Source organism: Schistocerca cancellata, chromosome 12, assembly GCF_023864275.1.
Source record: "Schistocerca cancellata isolate TAMUIC-IGC-003103 chromosome 12, iqSchCanc2.1, whole genome shotgun sequence".
Lineage (NCBI taxonomy): Eukaryota > Metazoa > Arthropoda > Insecta > Orthoptera > Acrididae > Schistocerca > Schistocerca cancellata.
Genome location: NC_064637.1, coordinates 168,069,855 through 168,091,599, shown reverse-complemented (window position 1 = coordinate 168,091,599; position 21,745 = coordinate 168,069,855). Strand labels below are relative to the sequence as shown.

General features: G+C 45.5%; 1 protein-coding gene across 1 annotated transcript in view; it reads left to right on the top strand.

The window, feature by feature from the left end:
* LOC126109687 (plectin-like) overlaps positions 1-16,430 on the top strand; it is a 247,037-nt gene extending 230,607 nt beyond the window's left edge. The window contains exon 22 of the mRNA XM_049914737.1: positions 15,837-16,430. Within this exon, the coding sequence (XP_049770694.1) occupies positions 15,837-15,857 (21 nt within the window). The 3' untranslated portion in view covers positions 15,858-16,430. The remainder of the gene's footprint in view (positions 1-15,836) is intronic.
* The last annotated feature ends 5,315 nt before the right edge of the window (positions 16,431-21,745 follow it).

Genomic DNA, 21,745 nt, shown 5'->3' with positions numbered 1-21,745 from the left:
TCATCTTGGCAGTTGTTCTTGATTGGAATGCAGGAATATTTACTCTGTCTTCTTTGGTGAAGGAGTTTTGGAAAAACCGTTTTTAATAACTCTGCTTTAGTGGCACTGTCATCAGTGACTTCACCGTTGTTATCGCTGAGTGAAGGTATTGATTGCTACTGGTGTGCTTTATGTATGACCAGAATCTCTTTAGGTTTTCTGCCAGATTTTGAGACAGAGTTTCATTGTGGAAATTCTTAAAAGCATCTCACCTTGAAGTACGCACTATATTTCTAACTTCTGCAAAACTTTGCCAATCTTGGGGATTTTGCGTTCTTTTAAATTTGGCATGCTTTTTTTGTAGCTTCTGCAACAGCAATCTGACCCGTTCTGTGTACCATGGTGGATCAGTACCATCACTTATTAACCTATGTGGTGTATATCTCTCAATTGATGTCGATACTCTCTCTTTGAAATCATTCCACATCAGATCGGAAGGAGTGGAGACTGTCTCTTAAAAAGACGTTAAGTTACACGATCAGTTCGGAAGGAGTGGAGACTCTCTCTTAAAAAGGCGTTAAGAGAATTTTTATTGGCTTTTTTTAAATAGATGTACTTTGTGTTTCTTTTTGATGTGTGTGGGTGTTTTGGTATTCAGCCTAGCAGTAACTGCCTTGTGGTCGCTAATCCCTGTATTCATCATGGTACTCCTTATTTGTCCAGGATTATTTGTTGCTAAGAGGTCGAGTATGCTTTCGCAACCATTTATGCTTTGAGTGGGCTCACGAACTAATTGTTCAAAATAATTTTCTGAGAAAGCATTTAGCACAATTTCAAATGACATTTTATGCCTGCCGCCAGCTTTAAACGTATAATTTTTCCAGCATATCGAGGGTAGATTGAAGTCACCACCGACTGTAATTGTATGTGCAGGGTACCCATTTGAAATGAAACTCAAGTTTCCTTCGAACTGTTCAGCAGGTATATCTTCTGTGTCGGGGGATCGGTAAAACGGTCCAATTAATAGTTTAGTCCGATTGTCAAGTATAACCTCTACCCGTACTACTTTGCAGGAACTATCTACTTCAATTTCACTACAAGGTAAACTTCTTCTGACAGCAATAAATACTCCACCTCCAACTGCATTTAATCCATGCTCTCTGAACACTGTTAGGTTGTTTGAAAAAATTTCGGCTGAAGTTATTTCCGGCTTTAGCCAACTTTCTGTAACTATAACTACTTGAACTTCAGTGCATTCTATTAGGGCTTGGAGCTCTGGTTCTTTCCAAACACAGCTACAACAATTTACAACTACAATACCATTACGACTACAATACCGATAGTTTATTTAACTACCTTAGTGTGTTTTACCTGCCCCCTGTTAGACAGATGCCCTTTCTGTGGTTTCCTAAGACCCTCTAACCTAAAAAACCGCCCAGTCCCTTCCACACAGCCCCCACTACCCGTGTAGCCACCTCCCATGTGTAGTGGACTCCTGACCTATTAAGCGGAACCCGGGAACACACCACCCGATGGCACGTGTCGAGGACTCTGCAGCCTACACGGTCACAGAACCGCCTGAGCTTCTGGTTCAGATCCTCCACCCAGCTCTGCACCAAAGGACCACAGTCTGTGCTGTCGACGATGCTGCAGGTGGTGAGCTCCGCCTTAATCTCGCAATTGAGACTGGCAGCCTTTACCATTTCTGCTAGCCACTCTAAACCGGAGAGAATCTCCTCCGATCCGAAGCGACACACGTCATCGGTAGCGACACGGGCCACCACCTCCAGTTAGCTGCACCCTGTACTATTCGTGGCATCTGAAAGCACCCTTTCCACATCCGGAATGACTCCCCCCGGTACGCACACGGAGTGCACACCGGCTCCCTTCCCCTCCTCGGCAGCCCCGTTCCTGAGGGTCACCTTTATACGCCTGACACTGGAACTCCCGACTACCAGAAAACCCACACTCTGTAAATGCCCAGATCTCGCGAGCTGAGAAGCTTCCTCCGGAACGGGGTGGACGACTGCATCCGGCTCGGAGACTTCGTCGGCCACAGATGATGCCCGAAATCTGTTCGTCAAACGAACCGGGGAGGCCCTACGATCGGCCCCTCGGAAAGTTTTTCGCCGCCCGCCGGACCTCGGAACGATCTCCGACTCGGCCACCGGTGAGGGGTCGACCTCAGTGCAGGCAGTACCCGGGGCGGCCACAGCGGTGGACCGATCGGGGGACACGTGGGACGTGCTCGACGTCCCTCAGTGGTGCCCCTCGGCAGCAGCCTCGAGCTGTGTGACGGAAGCCGACACTGCCCGGAGGTGTAAGCGGAGGGTCACATCTGTACACAGCAATCACAGTGCCTATCCATTACTGAAGTTGCTCCTGTTTGAAACTCGTAAAAATATGTAATAAACGAGCGGTGTACTCACCTTCTTAGCAGCGGGAACTTGAGTGGCTCTGTCACCGACACTGAGCTGTTCTAAGCCAGAACATACTTACACTCGAGAATTCGTGAGCTCTTTGTATTCCAGTGCAAATCTCACGGCGTGTCGTATTATTGAAGCAGAATGTGCTGTAGAAGTGCTGGAAGTTGTCCAAAATCTCCATCATTTGTCTTCTATTTTTAGATAGACTGTTAAACAATTTTAATTTCGACATTAAAATTACTGTCTCGGTTTTGCCGGTTGTGAGACAGATTGACACAAATTCTTCACACTACAGCTCCAGTTTGATTTGTGTTGACACTTCTTTCTCACCCCATATTGTTATGTCATGCACTGTGAGGGAGTGTCCATTTCTTTTTGCCGTTTTTGAAAGTTTGTCCATTACGACGACAATTGGGAGTGACGAGAGAGGTGTTCCTCGTACGACCCTGCCCTTCATTTTGAGCCGATTTAAGCTCGAGTTTTTCCCGTATCGATAGTCTTATCGACAGTGAGACTTCTCAATCATTTTCTTACACTTCGATTGTCATCGTATACGTTCTGTTCTCATTTGCTTTCTCGATATTCGGAAAACCGTATATAAATGTTTCATTCTCCTCCCAGTATGTATAATAATGCGTAAGTGTCAAAAATAAGGGCAACACGTGTCTTACGGGGTCTAGAGCTGAGTCATTCTTAATTGACTGAACATTCAAAATATTTTCATAATCCGACTCTGATTTTTTGCCAATGTGACACCAGATTCGTACCTGTCAATTCATTTCTTCATATCTTCCTATGTAATGGGAAAGGACTTCAAAACAGTGAGAGACAGCCGGTGCACGAGGTAGGGCGTCAGCCGGAGCACTCTCCGGTAGGTCTGTAGTAGGCGCAGCAGGGCTTTTGAGACATAAGTGAGTCTGCCGTAATAGGACAGATTTATTAAAAATACCATTGTCGTTCGTGGGTAATCTGTCGTGGCTGTAGCCGGGCGTTCTCAGTTGCTCAGATACCAAACCGCCGTATTCCGTAAGTCTCCACTCGTGGGTGCGTACGACATATCAGTCGTCTCCGTATATAACTGCCGACACAGTAAACTCGAACGAGAGTAACGTTGTGCACTCGCCGGCCATTTCGATAGTGCTACTTCTGTAATGACGTGTACAAGTGAGTTCGAAAGTGGTGATGCGTCACACAGAACACTCTGCTTCTCGAGTCGATTCGAGACAGTTTTAGTATACGGCAAGGAGCAGCTCGAACATCTGACGATGGCCACCACTGCCCGGCTGACTGAACCTGTCAATACGTGCCGGACACAAATGGTGTTTACGCAACGAGTTAGGCTCGACGTGCAGTCGAACAGATACACACACCCCGTACCCGTATCCCTACGATGTCTAATTTCAGTGTATCTTATTATGTAACAGTAGGATGGTAATAGTGGTGCATCTCGAGGCTCAGTGACTGTGTGCCAGACCTACTATCTGGAGGTCACAGATTGACACTTGGCCAGTCTTAGGATTTTCACGTGTCACTTTAGACTTCTTTCACCTCTGGCACTGTTTTTCAATGTGAAAAATGTCTAGTTGCACCGTGGTATGAAATCTGTGTAGATCTCCGTGTGAATGACCGGGTCAGAGGAAGGCGGCGACACGTCACCTCAACTGGGACCTCCGTTAGTGAGCACTCGGGTGTTCGAACTGATCTTCAAATTGGTGAGAGGTTTACGCATAGGATAATAACGTTAAACTCACCACCAAAAGATTTATCGATATTCTTAGGCGAGACATCTCTGGCGCACACTGACAAGTTCAGTCGGCTGGTCAGTGGTCGTCATCGCCATCAGGTGTTTGGACTGCCGTTTACAGTAGACGGAGTCGTATCGACCCGAGAAGAGCAGTGCTCCGTGTGGTGTACCCCGAGTTCCGTATTACAGTGCTTACGTCATTACGGAAGTAATGTTACTCGAATGGCTGACACTACTTTCGTTTGAGTTTAGTGTGCCGACAGTCATTTATGGACACGACAAATGTCCACCGTACGTATCCACGTGGGGTGACTTTGCAAAGTACGAGAGTACGGTACACTGCGTCAGCCACACAGTACGTACGTATAAGTAATACGGATACGCTCTCAAATTTATAACCGTATGAAATTGTACAATGTACTTAATATATATTAGACAGTGGTTTCAGAGAAGCACTCGACAACGGCTCGGCCCCGAAAGTGTGTGACGGTGTGAAAATAAATTACTGCAGTCGTACCCCGGCAAAGGTGGACAGTGGGGTTGTCTTTTATCAGTAGTTTGTCAGAACAGGGTGTCTATGACCCGGGACAACCGGGAGTTCTGGGAAAAACCCGGGAATTTTTTTGAATTCGGGAAATTTTTCATTGTTTTTGTTCTCAGTTAAATTTTTGTAATTTTGCCTGGTAAGAACCAAAACTCTAACAAAGGATATTACTGTATCCTGCTACTGCAGAATAAATAAATTGCAAAGGAAATGCGCCATATACAGCAACAAAACACTGTGCTCATACAAACGTCTGCCAACAGCAAAATGTGTCAAAGGCTTTAGGTAGACTACGCAATGGGTCGTAACAACAAATTGCCTCCGATGAGCGTGACGTCACAACTGTTAACATTAGATTTGTTTTAGCAGTTATGAGTGGGATCGTGCGCATGCGCAGTTGAGTAGTATCTTCTTCCGCTTCTGGCTACAGAAACGTGGCTGTTGACTGTGTAAGCAGTCGCAGAAAAAAAAAAGAGGTAGCTAGGTGCTACCGGGAAAAATTTTACTGTCGTGCCCGAGCTGCCAGATTGCACAGCAGCCCTGGATCTATGAAAGGAGGGGGGGGGGGGGGGGGGGGGGGGGCAAATTCATATTCTTGAGGAAAAACCCTTGTTTCACAAAGCGCCTAGCATCCAGCGCACGTTGGTCTATCGATTATTCGTATGACTATGAAACATGTCCCTGTCGGTTTTTGAACATTGTTGAGCACATTCTAAGTCGATTTTTGAATGAATTGTAAGTTGATTTGTGAATGCGCGCATAGTGTACATGATGTCTCTGTCAGTAGAATCCTCGTCACATCTAGAAATAAACTTTCCTGCAGACAAAAGGGGCTATACGAACTGAGCAGAGTACAGCCAAACGAAAGAAAGCCAACCACTGTCTGATTGTGTGGTTGATTGGGTTTGTGAATGATGAGCGTTGTTATGATTACCAGCGAAATCCATAGACTCAGACTACCGGAGTGCGAATAAACGACTAACAGGAATAACAGTTAAGAAAGGTTACGTATTATCTTCTTGGTGTATCCAGGAGCACAGAAAACATGTCGTACTAACACGAAACAACGCCTAACTGGAGAATAAGTGTGGGATGACTAAACTGGTGATTCTGACAGATAGTGAAGTTAACCGGCGAATAAGCTTTGACATTGGCAGGAATAGATACAGAATTAGTGATGACAACATTGTTTGTTAGAACAAGGAAGGAGAAGAAACGGTGGCATCACATAAATTATGGAAGAATAAGACAATTCCAAATTTATATAAAAATTTTGCACTACTACTTTTCAATCTCATGCTTGAGGAACTGGAGCATATGAATGAAGTGTAAAACTATTTCCCAATGTAAAGCTTTTTGCTTGTAGTAGGCCTAATAGCCACTTGATACTGGTACTTTGTGAATTATGTTCTGCCATGCTATAAAAATAACCATTTCTCCCAAAACAGTCTCGTTTATTTGGCATGTGTTGCAATTACTGGAGTATTATAAATGCTTATTTTGTTTTAACTCGCAGACAGTGACAAAATACAGGTAATCAGATCGACAAACCACACCAGTCTTGGGCCTATTTGTAATTACAGGTTTTTCAGTATTAGTCAACGACATTTTGATTTTTCATGTAGCAAAACGTTTGACGAACTTTGATGAGGTAACAGATCCTTTTGCAGAAAGAAAAAGCACGCCATGTAAAGCTGTAGCAAGATTAGAGAGAAAAAAATTCTGGGAGCTGAGGATTGAAGAAATGTGTACTGTCTTGCTTGTCTCTTCTCTTTACTGGTTTTATGTATCCTATTGTATCCTATGTATTGTTAGCTAATAGGGAATAAAGAATGCAAATTTTATGAAGAGTTTAAAAAAAGGGGAGAGGGGGGGCAGGATGTCTAACCGACTGACTGGAAGCAGGAGAGGCACCATAGGACATTTTAATTTCCACTGTCCTGAATATAGTTTGATGGTATCCAGTACAAAATATACACATTTCAATTCCACAGACCGAAAGACAGACGTGCGATAGAAGAATGTTGTATGAAGAGGTGTGGCGCTGCACTTTGGCACACTTAAGATCAAATAACATGTCTTACAATTCCTCGTACACGTATGTTTTATGTATCAGACTCTTCGGAAAGATGTGCGCTACAAAATGAACGTAGTTTTGAAAATTCGATATTTTTTTTAATTTTGATGTCCTATCTCAAACGCTCAAGGGACACCACTATCTACTATTGCCCCGGTTCGGAAATATCGTAGATACGGGTCTGATGCGCAGAGCAGTCTGAGTTATAATAGGGAAGCGGGTAGTCTCCATGTGACCCGTGTTTACATTTAGTGATTTTGCTGTTTCCTCTTTGTCTACTGCACTCAGGTCAAATGAAAACAAAATTGATTTCTTTGGCCAGGAGCTATCATGCGAATTAAAATACATTCACATAATTACGGAAGGCTGAAATACGTTATTAGTTTCAGATTTTATTTTATTTCCACCATTCTGACAGTCAAGCATTAATTGCCATGCAGAACAATGAAGTTACTTTTTATCGGTTTGCTGAAGAAATTTTCTTTTATTAATCTTTTCCTCTGAGGCAGTCAATATATTTGAAACAAAGGGTTTAATTTCAAACTATTGGCTAGTTTCAACTGTTCGGTGCATTTCAAGTGTACATTTTCATCATCTAGCACGTATGGCATTATGCCATAACAAAGAACCAGACATGAGATAACAAAGTACTGGTACCCAAGGAAATTTACATCCCGAAACCACATTGAAAAGCTTAATATCAGGTCGATGCCTACTTCACTGGGAATCTGGGACTCATTTAAAAATCAGCTCTTTGATGATGAGCCATTTAGAAGAATTTATAGCCCAGAAGATCATACTTTTATGTCATTATTAAATATTTACTGTCACATTTGTGTGATATATCTTAAAATGTAATACGTGCATAAAAGACCAACATTATATGTGAAAACTTAGCTTCTATTGCAGCGTATTGGCCTTAGAGACCAATATTAAGCGAATGACTGGCTTACAAATACGCATCGCAATCTCGATTTCAATGCTTCGGAAAGTAACATGCGGTGTTTGGTGGCATTCAAATTTATACTTTTGTAATACGAAAATATGCAGCGTACATGTTACTGCACATCAAACATCTTTCCAAAAGGTGTTTTTTCCCCCTGAGTTTCGTTTTCTAAAGCAATGGGAAATTCTACGCCCATGTATAAAACCATAACCATTCAAAGGATTGATAAGTTATACAGTTCCGAGAGAAAATTTACTGTCATTTAACAGGGAAAAACTACATTTCCACCCGGGAGAAAGTGTATTTTTTAGCGGGAAATCTGGGAGAAACCCGGGAATTATTTTTCCTTGTCCGCGTATACACCTTGCAGAAGCTCAGGTCTGTAGGTAAGTAAAATTCTCGAAGGCAGTAATTTTCCTGTGTGACATTGTTATTTATTTCAGTTTTCACCTCCTGGGCATTATCGAGTAACCAGACGGTAATAACAGTAACTGTTTGCGAATCTCTCGGTCCGCAGAGCAGTGTTGCAATATCGGCACACGAAGATGTCCCTAATGGGGGGGAAAAAAAAAAGAAAAAGAAAAAAGCCACACACACTGTAGCTGGGGAAAAACCTGTGTGTAGATCAATGTTTGATGAAATTCACAATAAAGAAAAAAAAAGCAGTGACACTCCACATTCCACCTTTGACAGTGTTTGTATCTGTTTCTCGCACAGTGTTTTGTTATATTTTTGCCAATACTTTTCTGTCCCTGAGCTTGTAGACATTTATGCTGTTTCAGTGTAAGATGTTGACTGTGCCACGCACATTTTTATTTCGGTATATATTCCGCTAATATTAATGTGCCGTGTAGGCCGGTACGGTGACAAAACCTGGATACAGGTCGCAACCCTTCACCTACCCCTCCTTAGATGTAGAACCTCACATCTACGACCATGAGATATTACGTCTTTCAGTGGGAATATGTTAGGCTATTTGTGGTTTCCATTCGTTAGTGTGAATTCTTCCAGTATCAAACATCATCCTTAATTTGAGGAGAAATTAGTAAGAAATGTACGTTTTGGAGCATGAGATTGTATGGAAGTGAATAAAAGAGTGGGAAGACTGGAAAAGGAGAGAATCAAAACCGTTGGTGTGTGGTGCTGTAGAAGGATACTGAAAATTAGGTGGGCCGATGTGGTGAGGAGTGAGGAGAGGAGCGTGTGGAAAACATGAACTATGAGAAGGAACCGTATGGTAGGACAAGACTTCTGTGGTACTAGAGGGACCCGTGGAGTGAAAAAAAACTGTAGAATAATGCAGAGATTGCCATACGTCCAGAAAATAATTGAGGGATTTGGTGCAACTGCTACTCTGAGATGAAGAGGTTGGCAAAGACAGGATTTGTGGCCACATCAAACTGATCACAAGACTGGTGACAAGAAATTTGAAAAAAAGTGTGAATTATGTTACTGTCAATGTAAGTAGTTACTTGCTATACTTCTGACGCATTTTCCCCTGTTGATACTGGTGTCGGAATAGGTCTGAGATATTCCTGCGTGTCATAAGAGCAACTAAAAGGAGTCTACTACCTTTCAGCTTACTGAGTTGTGGTCCCCTTTAGGGGTTTGGCCTCCACCTTTCCAAATTTTACAGAAGTGTGGGCCATTTGGGGAAGGACGTCTAACATGGTGCACCGTATATCTGTCGTGCACTGTAACCTTCTGCGCCTGTATGTCACGGCTCCGCAACTCCGCCCGAAGCCCAGCTACTCGGGCGTGGGCACCTTACGAGGGCATCGTCTGCATCCGTAGTCCGCTGTCCTCTTGTGCACCCGCAGTAACGGTTAATCTTTTGGCACTCAGTATCTGGCACGGTAGCCAGTCCGTCTCGGAGATGTCATCACGTACCCTCTCGGTCGTAACTCACCGACGACACTGGGGTCGCACTGCCACTGCGTGAGCTGCAAACTCCCGACATATGCCGAGGAGCGGCACGCCTTCTCGGGGCGTCGGGACTCCCGGCAGTGGCGTTTACACCGGACGGCCTTTGCCGTGGCTTGCGGTGCCTTTAGGAAGAGCCCCTGATCGGAGTGGGTGGCACTGGGACGGATGACCCACAGTGGAGTGGACCGAGTCATCTTTCGGTGGTGACCGGAGGGCCCCAGCAGTCTCTGAGAAAGGTGAGGTAGTCTTTAACTCCCTCGGTACACCGTGGGAGGAACGTCGGGCTGTAGACAAAAAAAAAGCCTCTATTATTTGTAGAACACCTGGAAGATAAGTTTGGGGAAGTGGCAGCACTGTCCAAAATGCAGAATGGGTCGATCTCAATTTAGATTGCATCCCCAGTCCAGTCACAGGTGTTGCTTGCCTGTGGCAAGCTGTGTGAAATCCCTGTTTGCTCACATCCCATAAAAACCTAAACACTGTCCAGGAGATTATTTTTCACCGAGACATCCCACCGCGTCTGACGACGAGCTACGAACTAATTTAGAATGACGGGGTGTTTACTTTGTCTGACACGTCTGTAGGGAACTGAAAGATAATTGGGTTGTTACTGGTGTCTTCATCTTGGCCTCTGAGGGTGATTAATTACCCGAAAAGATCGAGGTGACGGTACACCGATGTGGTGTAAAACCGTACGTCCCTCCCGCTATACTGTGCTTAAGTGCTGGAAATTTAGGTGCACGTCTTCTGGTGCAATTTCAGTGGCATATGTAGAGACTGCAGATGTCCACTGCATTCGCACACTCCGTGTGCCCCTCCTCCCGCCTGTGCCCCTGCTCGCCAGACAGCCCGGTCCTCCGAAACGGGAGGAAAATTACGGAGTACGAGACTCTGCACGAGCTGACGTATCGAGAGGCTAAATGACAGGTGGAACCCCGTTCGACTGCTGTCATCTTACGTTGCCACTATGACAACGTCACCCTCACTGGCGACGGTAGTCACCTCGTCTGGGCCCTCTGCAGTGGGCCCTCGGGGCCGTCGAATTACGTGTCCCACCTCGGTGATTGAGGGAACTACTTCTTCTGTTGTTCCCGAAGCGTCTACTTTGGGAACAGTGTACCCACCCACCCAAATGGAAAATTTGTGGTAAGGTCTTACGGGACCGAGCTGCTGAGGTCGTCGGTCCGTAAGCTTACACACTACTCAATCTAACTTACCCTAAGGATAACACACACTCCGACGCCTGAGGGAGCACACGAACCTCCGACTGGGGGAGCCGCGTGAACCGTGACGAGGCGCCTCGGACCGCTCGGCTACTGCGCGTGACCCACCCGAATGCTGGGAACGTCAGTCGACTCCCCTCAGCCGGAAAAGCGACAGAGTCTCCTCCGGCTCCTTTTGCACGGAAGGGGTCTCTGGGGACTCTGCCTCGCGATGTCTCCCCGCGAGCGAAGGTGGACACTGGCCAGTGGCCGATGGAGCCGTCAGCTGCCGGTCGGAGGGCTCCGCAGTCTTCCTCCGTACCTGAAGCTCGTTCCGAGAAGACGCTCCCGGCGAGCCCCTAAAGTGAAGCGAGAGTGCAAATGGGTGAAGCAGAGGTGTTCTAAGAAATGAGAAATTCCGTTGCCCCCGCCCCCTCCCCCCGACAGTTCTGCGTCTGAGGACCAGGTGGAGACTGTAGCATCCTCCGAGGACTTAAGTCTCGCCGACACCTGGGCAGTGACAGTCTCAGATACGAGCTCTCGACCCGTGGCCACAGATTCCCCCAGTGGAATTGTGGTGGTTTTCTCCCACACCTGGCCGAGCCACGACAACTCGTAAGCATTACATCTGCTCTCTGCGTTGCGTCCGGTTTCCGGCAGCCCCTGGCCTTCGTGGCTATCGGGGTTATTACAAAAATTGTACTGACTGTAATGGGATATTGTATGGAGAGTGTATATATGTTCTTACCGCTGTATATAGTGAACCTGTGCCCCCTTCAAACACCTTTAGAAGCAGTGGCTGTAAGGGTGAGGACAAACAGAAAATTACTGTCTGCAACAATTGCCTCCCCCCCAGACGGTGAAGCCCCGCACCACGTAGAGACCACTTTCTTCTCTCCCCGTCTCTCATCCGGCGTCAACTCACCCGGGTGGTCGCGCAGACGGGCTCTTACCGAGGCCGACGGGGACGTTTTCCACACTGCTACCACCGTCCGATCTCCACTGCTCGGTAAAATCGGCGTGGCAGTGTGGTGGTCTAGAAAGTTGCATCGGCCACTGTTTTTGCAGCGGATGCGGCAATCCCTCGATCGTCAGATTGACTCCGGCAGAAGACGGTGCCTCGGCGGTTGCCAGAAATCGCCGTGGCCGTCAGGGATACGAGGCGGGCCCTACGACATCGTAAGCAGCTCCCGTCAGTGGAGCACCTCGTACCTCGAAACGGTTCCGCGCATAGGTCTGTCAGCTATCGAAAGGTGGAAGCGGGAGTGCAGGGAATGCTGTGTCTCCACCATTGGAACACAAAACTCTCCTTCTCGAGTCTGCACTAAGCTCAGACACCGTAAGGGGTATCGGCCCCCTGCAGATATACTTGGGATTTCCACATGTGGAGCCGTATATACACATCCGTACACAATCTCCCTAAAATAGCGAGTGGAACGACAACACTTATCTTTTTCTACACGCCGTACTGAGCCGTATAATGCTCCATTCGGTGAGTGGGAATTTCTCACAGCGCCCTTGCCAATTGTCCTGACACATCCCCTGGGTCAGACCTCGTCTGTCACCAAATGATTACCAGTCACCACCACGGTGCTGTCTCGACTGCATCTGGAGTGGTGGAGAATTTCCATTGCAGTGTCGAGAAAATTTCGTCGTTGCAGTGCTAAAACTAGGTAAGAACCTGCTAGGTACGGATAGCTACAGTCCCGTTAGCCTCGCCGATCGTCTGTGGGAGCTACTCGAACGTTTGCGAGCTGGCACTCGTGTCGGCTCCTCGAGTTTCGGTGCTTTCTGATTCCGTCCCGGGGCAGTTTACGCCGAGGTTGCTCTGCCACTTCCGACTCGGTATTACTGGAGTCAGCCGTCCGAACGGCCTTTTCCTGCTGTCGTCACCTTATTGCCGTCTCGTTCTATTTGGCAACACCGCATTCTCACTACGTTGCACGAGGGGGGGCTCCCGGGCCCGCTTCTCAATTCTACACGGAACTTTTTGTCGCTCCAAACCTTCGGAGTTCGAGTCCGTGCTTCACACCGTCCCCTCCCCCCAGCCCCTCCCGCCACATCCGAGAAAAAAGAGTCCCGCAGTGCTCTGTACCGAGTGTCCCACTCTTTCTGGTGGCCGTTAGTGGTCTCGCAGTGGTAATCGAGTGCCCCGTATTACCCTTCTTATATCCTGAAGCTTTGTTTTCTTTCCTTTTGCTCATCTACTATTGGTGTGGCTGAAAGTCAGTTGTGGGCCCCCACTCACAGCTTTCAGTTTTCAGCTGGCAAGACTTGCCTCACACTTCTGTCGTCGTCATACTGTCCATCTGCATCCGGAACTTTACCTCGACGACCGACTACTTGACGCAGTGGAGACTTGTCGCCTTTTGGGACCGATTTTCGACACCCGTTTAACTCGGCTTCCCCGTCTCGTCAGTTAAGCAAAAGTGCTGGTGGCATTTCACCATTCTCCGATGCCCGAATCACACCACCTGGGGTGCAGATTGCCCTACACTGTTGCAGCTGCACAAACACCTCGTACAGTCCTGTCTCGACTACGTGAGCCCGGCGTACGGTTCGGCGGCACCCTCGGCAGTGCGAGTGCTGTACGTCACTGCGGAGTTCTACGGGTGACGGGAGCTTTCCGGACGAGCTTAGTGAACGGCCTGCTCGTGAAAGCTGGTATTCTTTGATTGTGGATCAGGTGACGACAACTGCTAGCAAATTGTACCCCACACATTCGCAGCTCGCCCCGACATCCGAGTTACCGTCTCCCTTTCCCTAACACGGCGTTCCGTTTCCTGCAACTGCGGCCCATGTTGGGGATTACAATTGCAGTCTGTGTCCGGTCCCTTCTCGATGAACTCGACTCGTTCCCTCTACCACCTTTGCTCCGGGTCTACTCACGTACACCTCCACTGTCTACACTTTGGCCACAGCTTCGTCTGGATCTTTCGCGAGGCCCGAAAGACTCATTTTCTCCCGAGGCCCTCTGCAGTCAATTTTTCTCTATTCTCGGCGAGTTCCGTAGCTCAGAAATAGTCCACGAGGATGACTCGACAGTCGCCTCGGCTTCTCTTACGCTCGTGCCGGACGTACTGGACGGCACTCCTTGCCGGATAGCGCTGCAGTGTTTTCACTGCAGAGTCGGTAGCCGTCTCTCGTGCACTCCAGCATATCTGCTCCTGCGCAGGTGAGTCCTCGCTCGTCTGTAGTAACTCCTTCGGCAGCCTACGAGCTCTCGACCAGTGATTTCTCGCCATCCTTCGATAATGACTGTGTGGGAATCTGTTTGTGCGAAAACTGCGGACGTTCAGTGGCCTTCGTCTGGACCTCGGGACGTATCGGAATCCTCGGAAATAAACTTGCCGACAGGCTGACCGAACGTGCTACCGGTAAGCTGACTCGCGAGATCGGCTCACTGGAGACTGATCTTCGATCGGTCTTATGCCTTAAAGTTTTCAGTATCTGAAATACTGAATGGCACAACCTGAGTACGCTAAATAAATTTCGTGCTATAAAGGAGACGCCAAATGGAAGTCGTCTACGTTAGCCACTCGCGGGGGCTCTGTTGTCCTACGCCGGCTCCACACGGGTCGTACTCGGCTGATTCACAGTCACTTCCTCCGTCACTACGATCTACCACAGTGTCACTGCGCTCTCGATTGGCAAATGTCCACGTTCTGTCGGACTGTCCCAATCTAGCTGCTCTGAGACAGTCTGTTAACCTTACTGATGCACAGCCTACAGTGTTCGGGAGGGGGTTGTTATCCTGAGCATCTGGCCTTCTCTCCCAGACTTTCACCATACCTCCATTTTTGCTCTTCCTCACTCCCTCCGGTGCCGTCTGTTCGACTGCCCGTTCCTCTTTTCACCGTCTGTGTTTCTCTTGCCTCGTATTTTTCGGCTGGAGATTTTAGTGTGTTGCAGAATGGCTGGCTCATCATTTTTTACTCTTGTGGTCAGCCAGCCCGAGCCATCTGCTACTTTGTTTTCACACCTTCTGCCACTATTTTCCTTTTAGTTAATATTTTCACTTGTGGCACGCTTCTTTTGTTTTCTCCTTCTGTACGGTTACAGTTTGTTTTACGCATTTTGTTCCTTCCTCAGATTTTAGGTGATAGGATTCTTTTGGGGTACGGTTTTCGTCCAAGACCTGTGTGACCTCAGAAAAAGAGACTGATAACTGAGCACTTTAGTCCCTCTACTCCCCAAACTGCCCAACTGACTTCTGATGCATTCTTATTAGGGTTACTGTTATATCACAACAGTTGCTGTCAATCGCATCACCTCCTGCTCGTGTCAGGCGAGTCTGGAGTTTCAGCTGGTATGCACACGAGCAGATATGTGAGGCCTCCCTTACTTTTGTGTGGTATATATTGTCCCAGAATGAAATTAAAAATATGCCCCATCCCCAAGTTGTGACATAGTTTTTAGTAGGATTCTCTCAGTTGTAAGACCAGAGCTGGAAAATCCCGTACTGTGACTTCCTCTGCCCCACAAGTAACTTGCCTGTATTTGGCTGCAAAGACTCTGACTGAGTTTGTGATGAGGTTGCACTTTGAATGACCTCATCTACTTACAAAATGGAAAGTTAAAAATTCTTTTCACGGTGCTGTGTAGATCATCGTATGCTGATGAAAGGAAACGTAATGTTATTTTTGAATGAACTGGGGCACGTATTTTATTATCCCTTGTTTGTTCGAAGTTGCCCGTAGCTTTCTTTACTCTTTTGACAACGAGATCTCTCAATAATGCCCGAGGGGATGAAAGTAGCTATTTTCAAATGAAATAATTGCTTATTTCAAATGAAAGACTGTCTCAGATAGGAAAAGAGCTATGCTAACATCTTCAAATTTATACAAGTTTGCCAACATTGAATGACAAATTTTCTTCAAAATGGAGCTTTTCTTTACTGAAACCCATAAGCTGCGCTCTATAAATTAGCGAAACCTTCCCGAGCCTAGAAATAAAGTCTTTTAAGATAATTCTTGTCATTTCCTGTTTCAGGCACCTCAGGATAACAGTTAATGCCGCAGATGCTCTCCCCGTTTCAACTGGGAAGGATGTTCCGCACAGAGGGAACTGCCTCCTCCGTCGCCCAGTGGAAAATGTCCCATATCGGGAAAATGGACAGCTGTAAAAACTTGCAGAAGTCTGTCGCCTACTGTTATTTGACCTCCACAATTTAGAGTTCCTAGGAATTCGACTACGTGTGCCTTACATTCCTACTGACCGTCGACATATGTGCCTGACTGGTGTCTTAATGACATGTACACACACATAGAGTATTGTAAAACAGATATTTGTATATAAGACAACGTTTTATAAATCACTCCATACAGGGGCTGATCTTCAGACTGTTGACAGTGAATTTGAGCTGGTCTCGATTTGATACATATCGTTTATATACAAATATATATCGCTATTTGAAATATAGTGCTGTTTTGATCACATGCAAAATGTGATCAAAATAGCACCATAATTTAGCTACCACACTTGGAAATTGAATTTTTTGCATTTTGTGAGAATACTGAAATCAAAATTCTCGTACAGGTTGTTATATTTACGAGTGTCGTTAAAATACAAACTGGAATATCAGAATGCAGCTTTATTGGTGTTACATAGTAATACAAATGGAGCGCCCTATTTTTGTACACAGATTACAGCAATGGAAATTTTTACTGCAATATACAAGGAGCTCTCCGATCACTTCGCAGAAGGAGGAAGTTGGCTGTCCCGTGGCCAATGGCATGCGTCCTGTTCGACTACGGACTCGTGTTTGAAAACGTTTCCCTCCTAATACCTTCTTCAGTAGTCCAAATAAATGCTACTCATACGGGCATTAGTTTGGGCTGTAAGTGCCATTTTATTTCAGTGCATTTTTCACAACTGAGAACTGCCGTATACAGTTATGCAGGACAATAGATGAATCGGTTGCCGGCGTTACTCATCACGGTAAGTAGTCCCGGTTACCCTCCCCCTCCGGTAGCTCGCAATCACTGTCCTTTGCTCCTGCAGAAAGTCGGTCGGCAGTACACCATTTTGAGTTTGAAAACACAGTTCCTAAAACTTTCCGGCCGAGTCTCGGCCACAGTCATATCTCTCCCTCCCTCTCTCTCTCTCTCTCTCTCTCTCTCTCTCTCTCTCTCTCTCTCTCTCTCTCTTTTTCTCTCTTTCGTCCCCCCCCCCCCCCCCCCCCCCCCTGCCCCGACCCCAATTTCATTTCGAGCGGTTCTAGGCGCTACAGTGTGGAAACGCACGACCGCTACGGTCGCAGGTTCGAATCCTGCCTCGGGCATGGATGTGTGTGATGTCCTTAGGTTAGTTAGGTTTAAGTAGTTCTAAGTTCTAGGGGACTGATGACCTCAGAAGTTAAGTCCCATAGTGCTCAGAGCCATTTGAACCACTTTCATTTTCTCCACTCTGTGCCCTTCCTCTCATTCTCTGGGAGACACAGTGAGGTAGAGGTCGGTCACCTCGAGTTACCAAACTAGGTTAGATTGGGCCGAGAGGATTTCTAGTCGACCCGAGTTAGATTGTTACTAAATCGAGTCGTTGATCCAGTGCGCAGTGGCTGCCGAAGTTGAACCGTACAGAAATGTGTCTGAACTGAATGTCCCTGACTGTAAGTTTTCAAAGTGCAGTAACTTTTGATGAGATGTTTTATTATATCTAAGTTTATGAAGTAATTTAATTGGATAGATAAAAAATATGACTCACCAAGCAGCGGCAGAACAGACACGAAAAAGAGGGTTGTAATGAGGCGAACTGTCGGATCCAGTGGCTCCTTCTTCAGACGGAAGGATTTAAGGGGTCAGGAAGGGGGGTGAAGGGAAAGACTGGAGAGATCTAAAAAGGGTTAGATTTTGGGAAAGTCGTCCAGAACCGCGGGTCAGGGGAGACTTACCGCACGGGTTGAGGAGGAAAGTGAAATCTACCCCTTTTCCCAGACCTCCCCAGTCCTTTTCCTACACCCCTCTTCCTTCCCCTGCAACCCTTCTGCCTGAAGGAGGAGCACTGGCTCCGAAAACTTGCTTGCTTTTGTGTGTGTTCTGGCGCTGCTTAGTGAGTAGATTTTTTATCTACCCAAATAAATTACTTTGTTAAAAATTGATTGTTTTCATATTTATAAGTTTGTGAAGTGCTTGATAAGTCTTATTTATTGTATACTTTTATTGTGCGCGACTGAACGATGCGAGGGCCGAAAAAAACTTCTCCAGTTTGGGGTATTTTTGATTTGCCTATTGATGGAAAAGTGAAATGCAAAAAGTGTTTGGACACTTAGACATTCTGGAAATACATGCACATATGAATCATATTTTTAAAAAGCATACTAGTGAACATTGCGGGCTCTTGGAGTTAGACAATAATACTTCAGTATCTCCCAGTACCACTAATCATTTCTTGAACATGACATCACTATCACTGCCATGTTCTTCATCAGTTAATGTTGAACCTGCTACAAAACAATCCGGGCAACCTCGTTTGTCCGTGCCCCCGAACATTTGGTGAAATCTGGAGATGGAGATGATGATGATGATGATGATGATGATGATGATGATGATAGTTAAGGATTACCAGTGATAGCAAATTGTTGAGAATAGAAGTTTCCACGAACACACTGGTGTATTAAAATCCTGATTATGAACTGCCTTCAAGAAAAAATATTGACTCAGTTGTTAGAGAAAAAGTATAATATTAAGTCAGCAGCTTATAAGCAGAAAAAATGTGGAAGGTTGAATATATTGTTTTAATGTCTGATACTTGGGCTTCAGAAAGTAACAAACGTTTTATTAGTGTGACAACCATTTTCTACAAGAAACAAAATTGCAGTCAATAGTGATTTCTACTGTGGGAATGCGAGACAGTCATACAACTGGAAACATAGCAAATGTTATTCGACAAATATTGGAAGATTGCCATGTAAGCTCAAAAACAGTGACTATAGGTACAAACCGTGCAGTTTCAATGAAAAATGCTGTTAGTGAAATTTTAAACAAACAAAAATTTGCCATCGACACTCTGTCTTGCACTCGAAGGATGTACAGAAATGGACAGGCTGGATGTAGGAGTCAGCACAGCTAATAACAATCATTTATTGCAACTAAATAAAATCTGTGTCATTATTTCCTATTTTAAAAATTGCATAAAACCTTCATCACCTCGGTCGCCGTGTAGAAGCAGACGAGTTTGGATGTAATCAAATTAAAGCAAGATCTACTCACTTGCTCGATCAGCACATTTTAGAGACTAAATTGCCTACTAAAGCTTAAGATCCCACTTTCTGCCACTTTACTTGGCTGAAGACATTGTGACTTCCACAAGTCTTTTTGACAAGGTAACTGCAGTTTTATTCGGGGAGAAATATCAGTCCCTATCATCCCTTGTACCACTTGTATTTGGCCAACAAAATGCCATAAATTGCATAATTCCAATGACAGAGACAGGTAGATACTTATTAAGAAATCTTGTCAGCATAATGGAAAGGTTACAAGTGTACTAGAACAACAGCAAAAACTACTTTTCTTGATCAGTGCTTTCTTCTTTTTTTATATAAAAAAAGCTTTCAGTTTAAAAAGTAGTAACTATGCATAAATGTAGGTAATAAATGAACTAAACTACTATTTGTCAGTGGAGAGGTAGGTTTCATCGACCTTCGACATCTATTGCTTTCGGCATTGCTTTTACTTCTACTATTGAAGATAAAATGTGGAGTGTTGTAGACAGAAAAATATAAAGGACCACTGGGCAGTCCAATTCAACTAATTTTCTACAGCAACTGTGATTATAAAACTATATGCTGAATTACCATATATAGACAGGAAACGACGTCCACTCCAGTTCTCAAATGGGGGGGAAAAACTTTCAGACACTATTTAAAATGGCACATAAATATATTGTCATGTTCCTGACACTATTTAAAACAGTTCATAAATATATTGTCATGTAGAAGAAGGTGTAATTAGATGAATGATGAACACTAACTTCACTTTTGCACACACAAGACTGTGGAGCGAACTGCCTCCGTCCAGAACACACATGGTATATATACAGTTACAGAACATTCAACTACAATGATTCTCGATATTTGTGAATACTTCTAGAATGTCCTCGAACCGAATATAGAAAATAAAATTTTACAGTTCAGATGAGTTTTGAACTCGCAACCCTCCATGCAACAGTCTAGTATTGTAATTGCTACACCAACATCCTCCCAGTCTGGGAATGAGTTATCGGTCCTGCATACTCCTGGCAGTGATCTTAGAACTTCCTTTGCCGCTACACTCTTTGTCGCCTTTCCGCTTGTTGCCTGTTGCTGGAGCTTCGAATTTACCCTGGGTTGCTTTATTCGAAGGACGTGGACCGTATCTCTGATCTTTCGTCGTCTTGTGTCGGGGTCAAAATCTTCAACTTCATAAGTAACATCAGACAACTGTCTTACAACCTTATAAGGTCCAAAGTAGTGCCTGAGGAGCTTCTCAGAGAGACCAACCTTCCGAACAGGAGTGAAGATCCAGACGAGGTCGCCAGGCTGGTAGACAACAGGGCGGTGGCTCACTTCATACCATCGGCGATCGTTTTCTTGAACCTGCAGCGTGCGGAGTCGAGCTAACTGCCGAGCTTCCTCAGCTCTGGTTAACACCTGGCCGATGTAGTCGTCGTCCGTGTCACCAGGATGTAACGGAAACACAGTGATCAATGTCGTAGTCACTTCACACCTGTGCACCAGGAAAAAGGGCGTAAATCCTGTGGTGTCTTGTTTGGCGTTGTTGTAGGCAAACGTCACGAATGGTAGCACCTCATCCCAGTTGCTCTGCTCAACATTGACGTACATTGATAGCACGTCGGCCAAGGTCTCATTAAGGCATTCAGTAAGCCTGTCGTTTGCAGATCGTAGGCAGTCACCATGTGATGAATAATGTTGCACTGGCGGTTTATCTGTCACAAGATTTGATTGAAAAACTTTCCCTCAATCCATAATTAACGACCTTGGGGCACCGTGTTTTAATACAATGTCTTCCACGATGAATTTGGCTACCTCGAATGCTTCGGCTGTTTTCACGGCTTTTGTAATGGCATAGCATGTCAGATAAACAGTGCAAACAATAATCCATCTATTGCCACTAGCAGATGTTGGAAATCGTCCAAGGAGGTCAATCCCAACATGCTCGAAAGGCATTTCGGCTGGTGGAATTGGTATGAGTCGGTCAGGTGGTTTCTGAGGAACTGCCTTTCTCCTCTGGCACTCTCGACAGTGGGACACATAGTGACAGACACTCCTAAATAAACCTGGCCAAAAAAATCTCTTGTGGATACTATCGTATGTCTTAATAAATCCTAAATGTCCCGCCTCAGGTGTGTCATGGAATTTCTGTAGAACATCTAAGTGCATGTGTTTAGGAATCATTGGTAACCACCTCTTTCCAAAGGGATCAAAGTTTTTCTTGCAAAGTAATCCATTAACTACCTTTCACATCCTCTCACCAATTTAAGGCAAGCATAATTTGAGATATCTTGGCGTCCTTCTTCTGCTCAACAGAGAGATCCTGGAGTGCAGCGAGACAGTCACTATCTTCATCAAAGTCTTGATGGTCTTGCACAGGATTTCTTGAGAGACAGTCAGCGTCTTGGTGTTTTCTTTCACTTTTGTACACTATGGTAATGTCATACTCTTGAAGACGTAGTACCCACCTGGTGAGTCGTCCCCTTGGATGCTTAAGACCCGTCAACAAACAAAGTGAATGATGGTCTGTAACAACTGTGAATCGCCTTCCATAGAAATACTGTCGAAATTTGCACATGGCCCAGATCACAGCAAGACATTCTCCTTCTGTAGTTGAGTAGTTTCTCTGAGCTTTTGTAAGTGTCCTAGAAGCATAGGCTATATCCTTCTCTTTTACATCCGAAATTTGCAC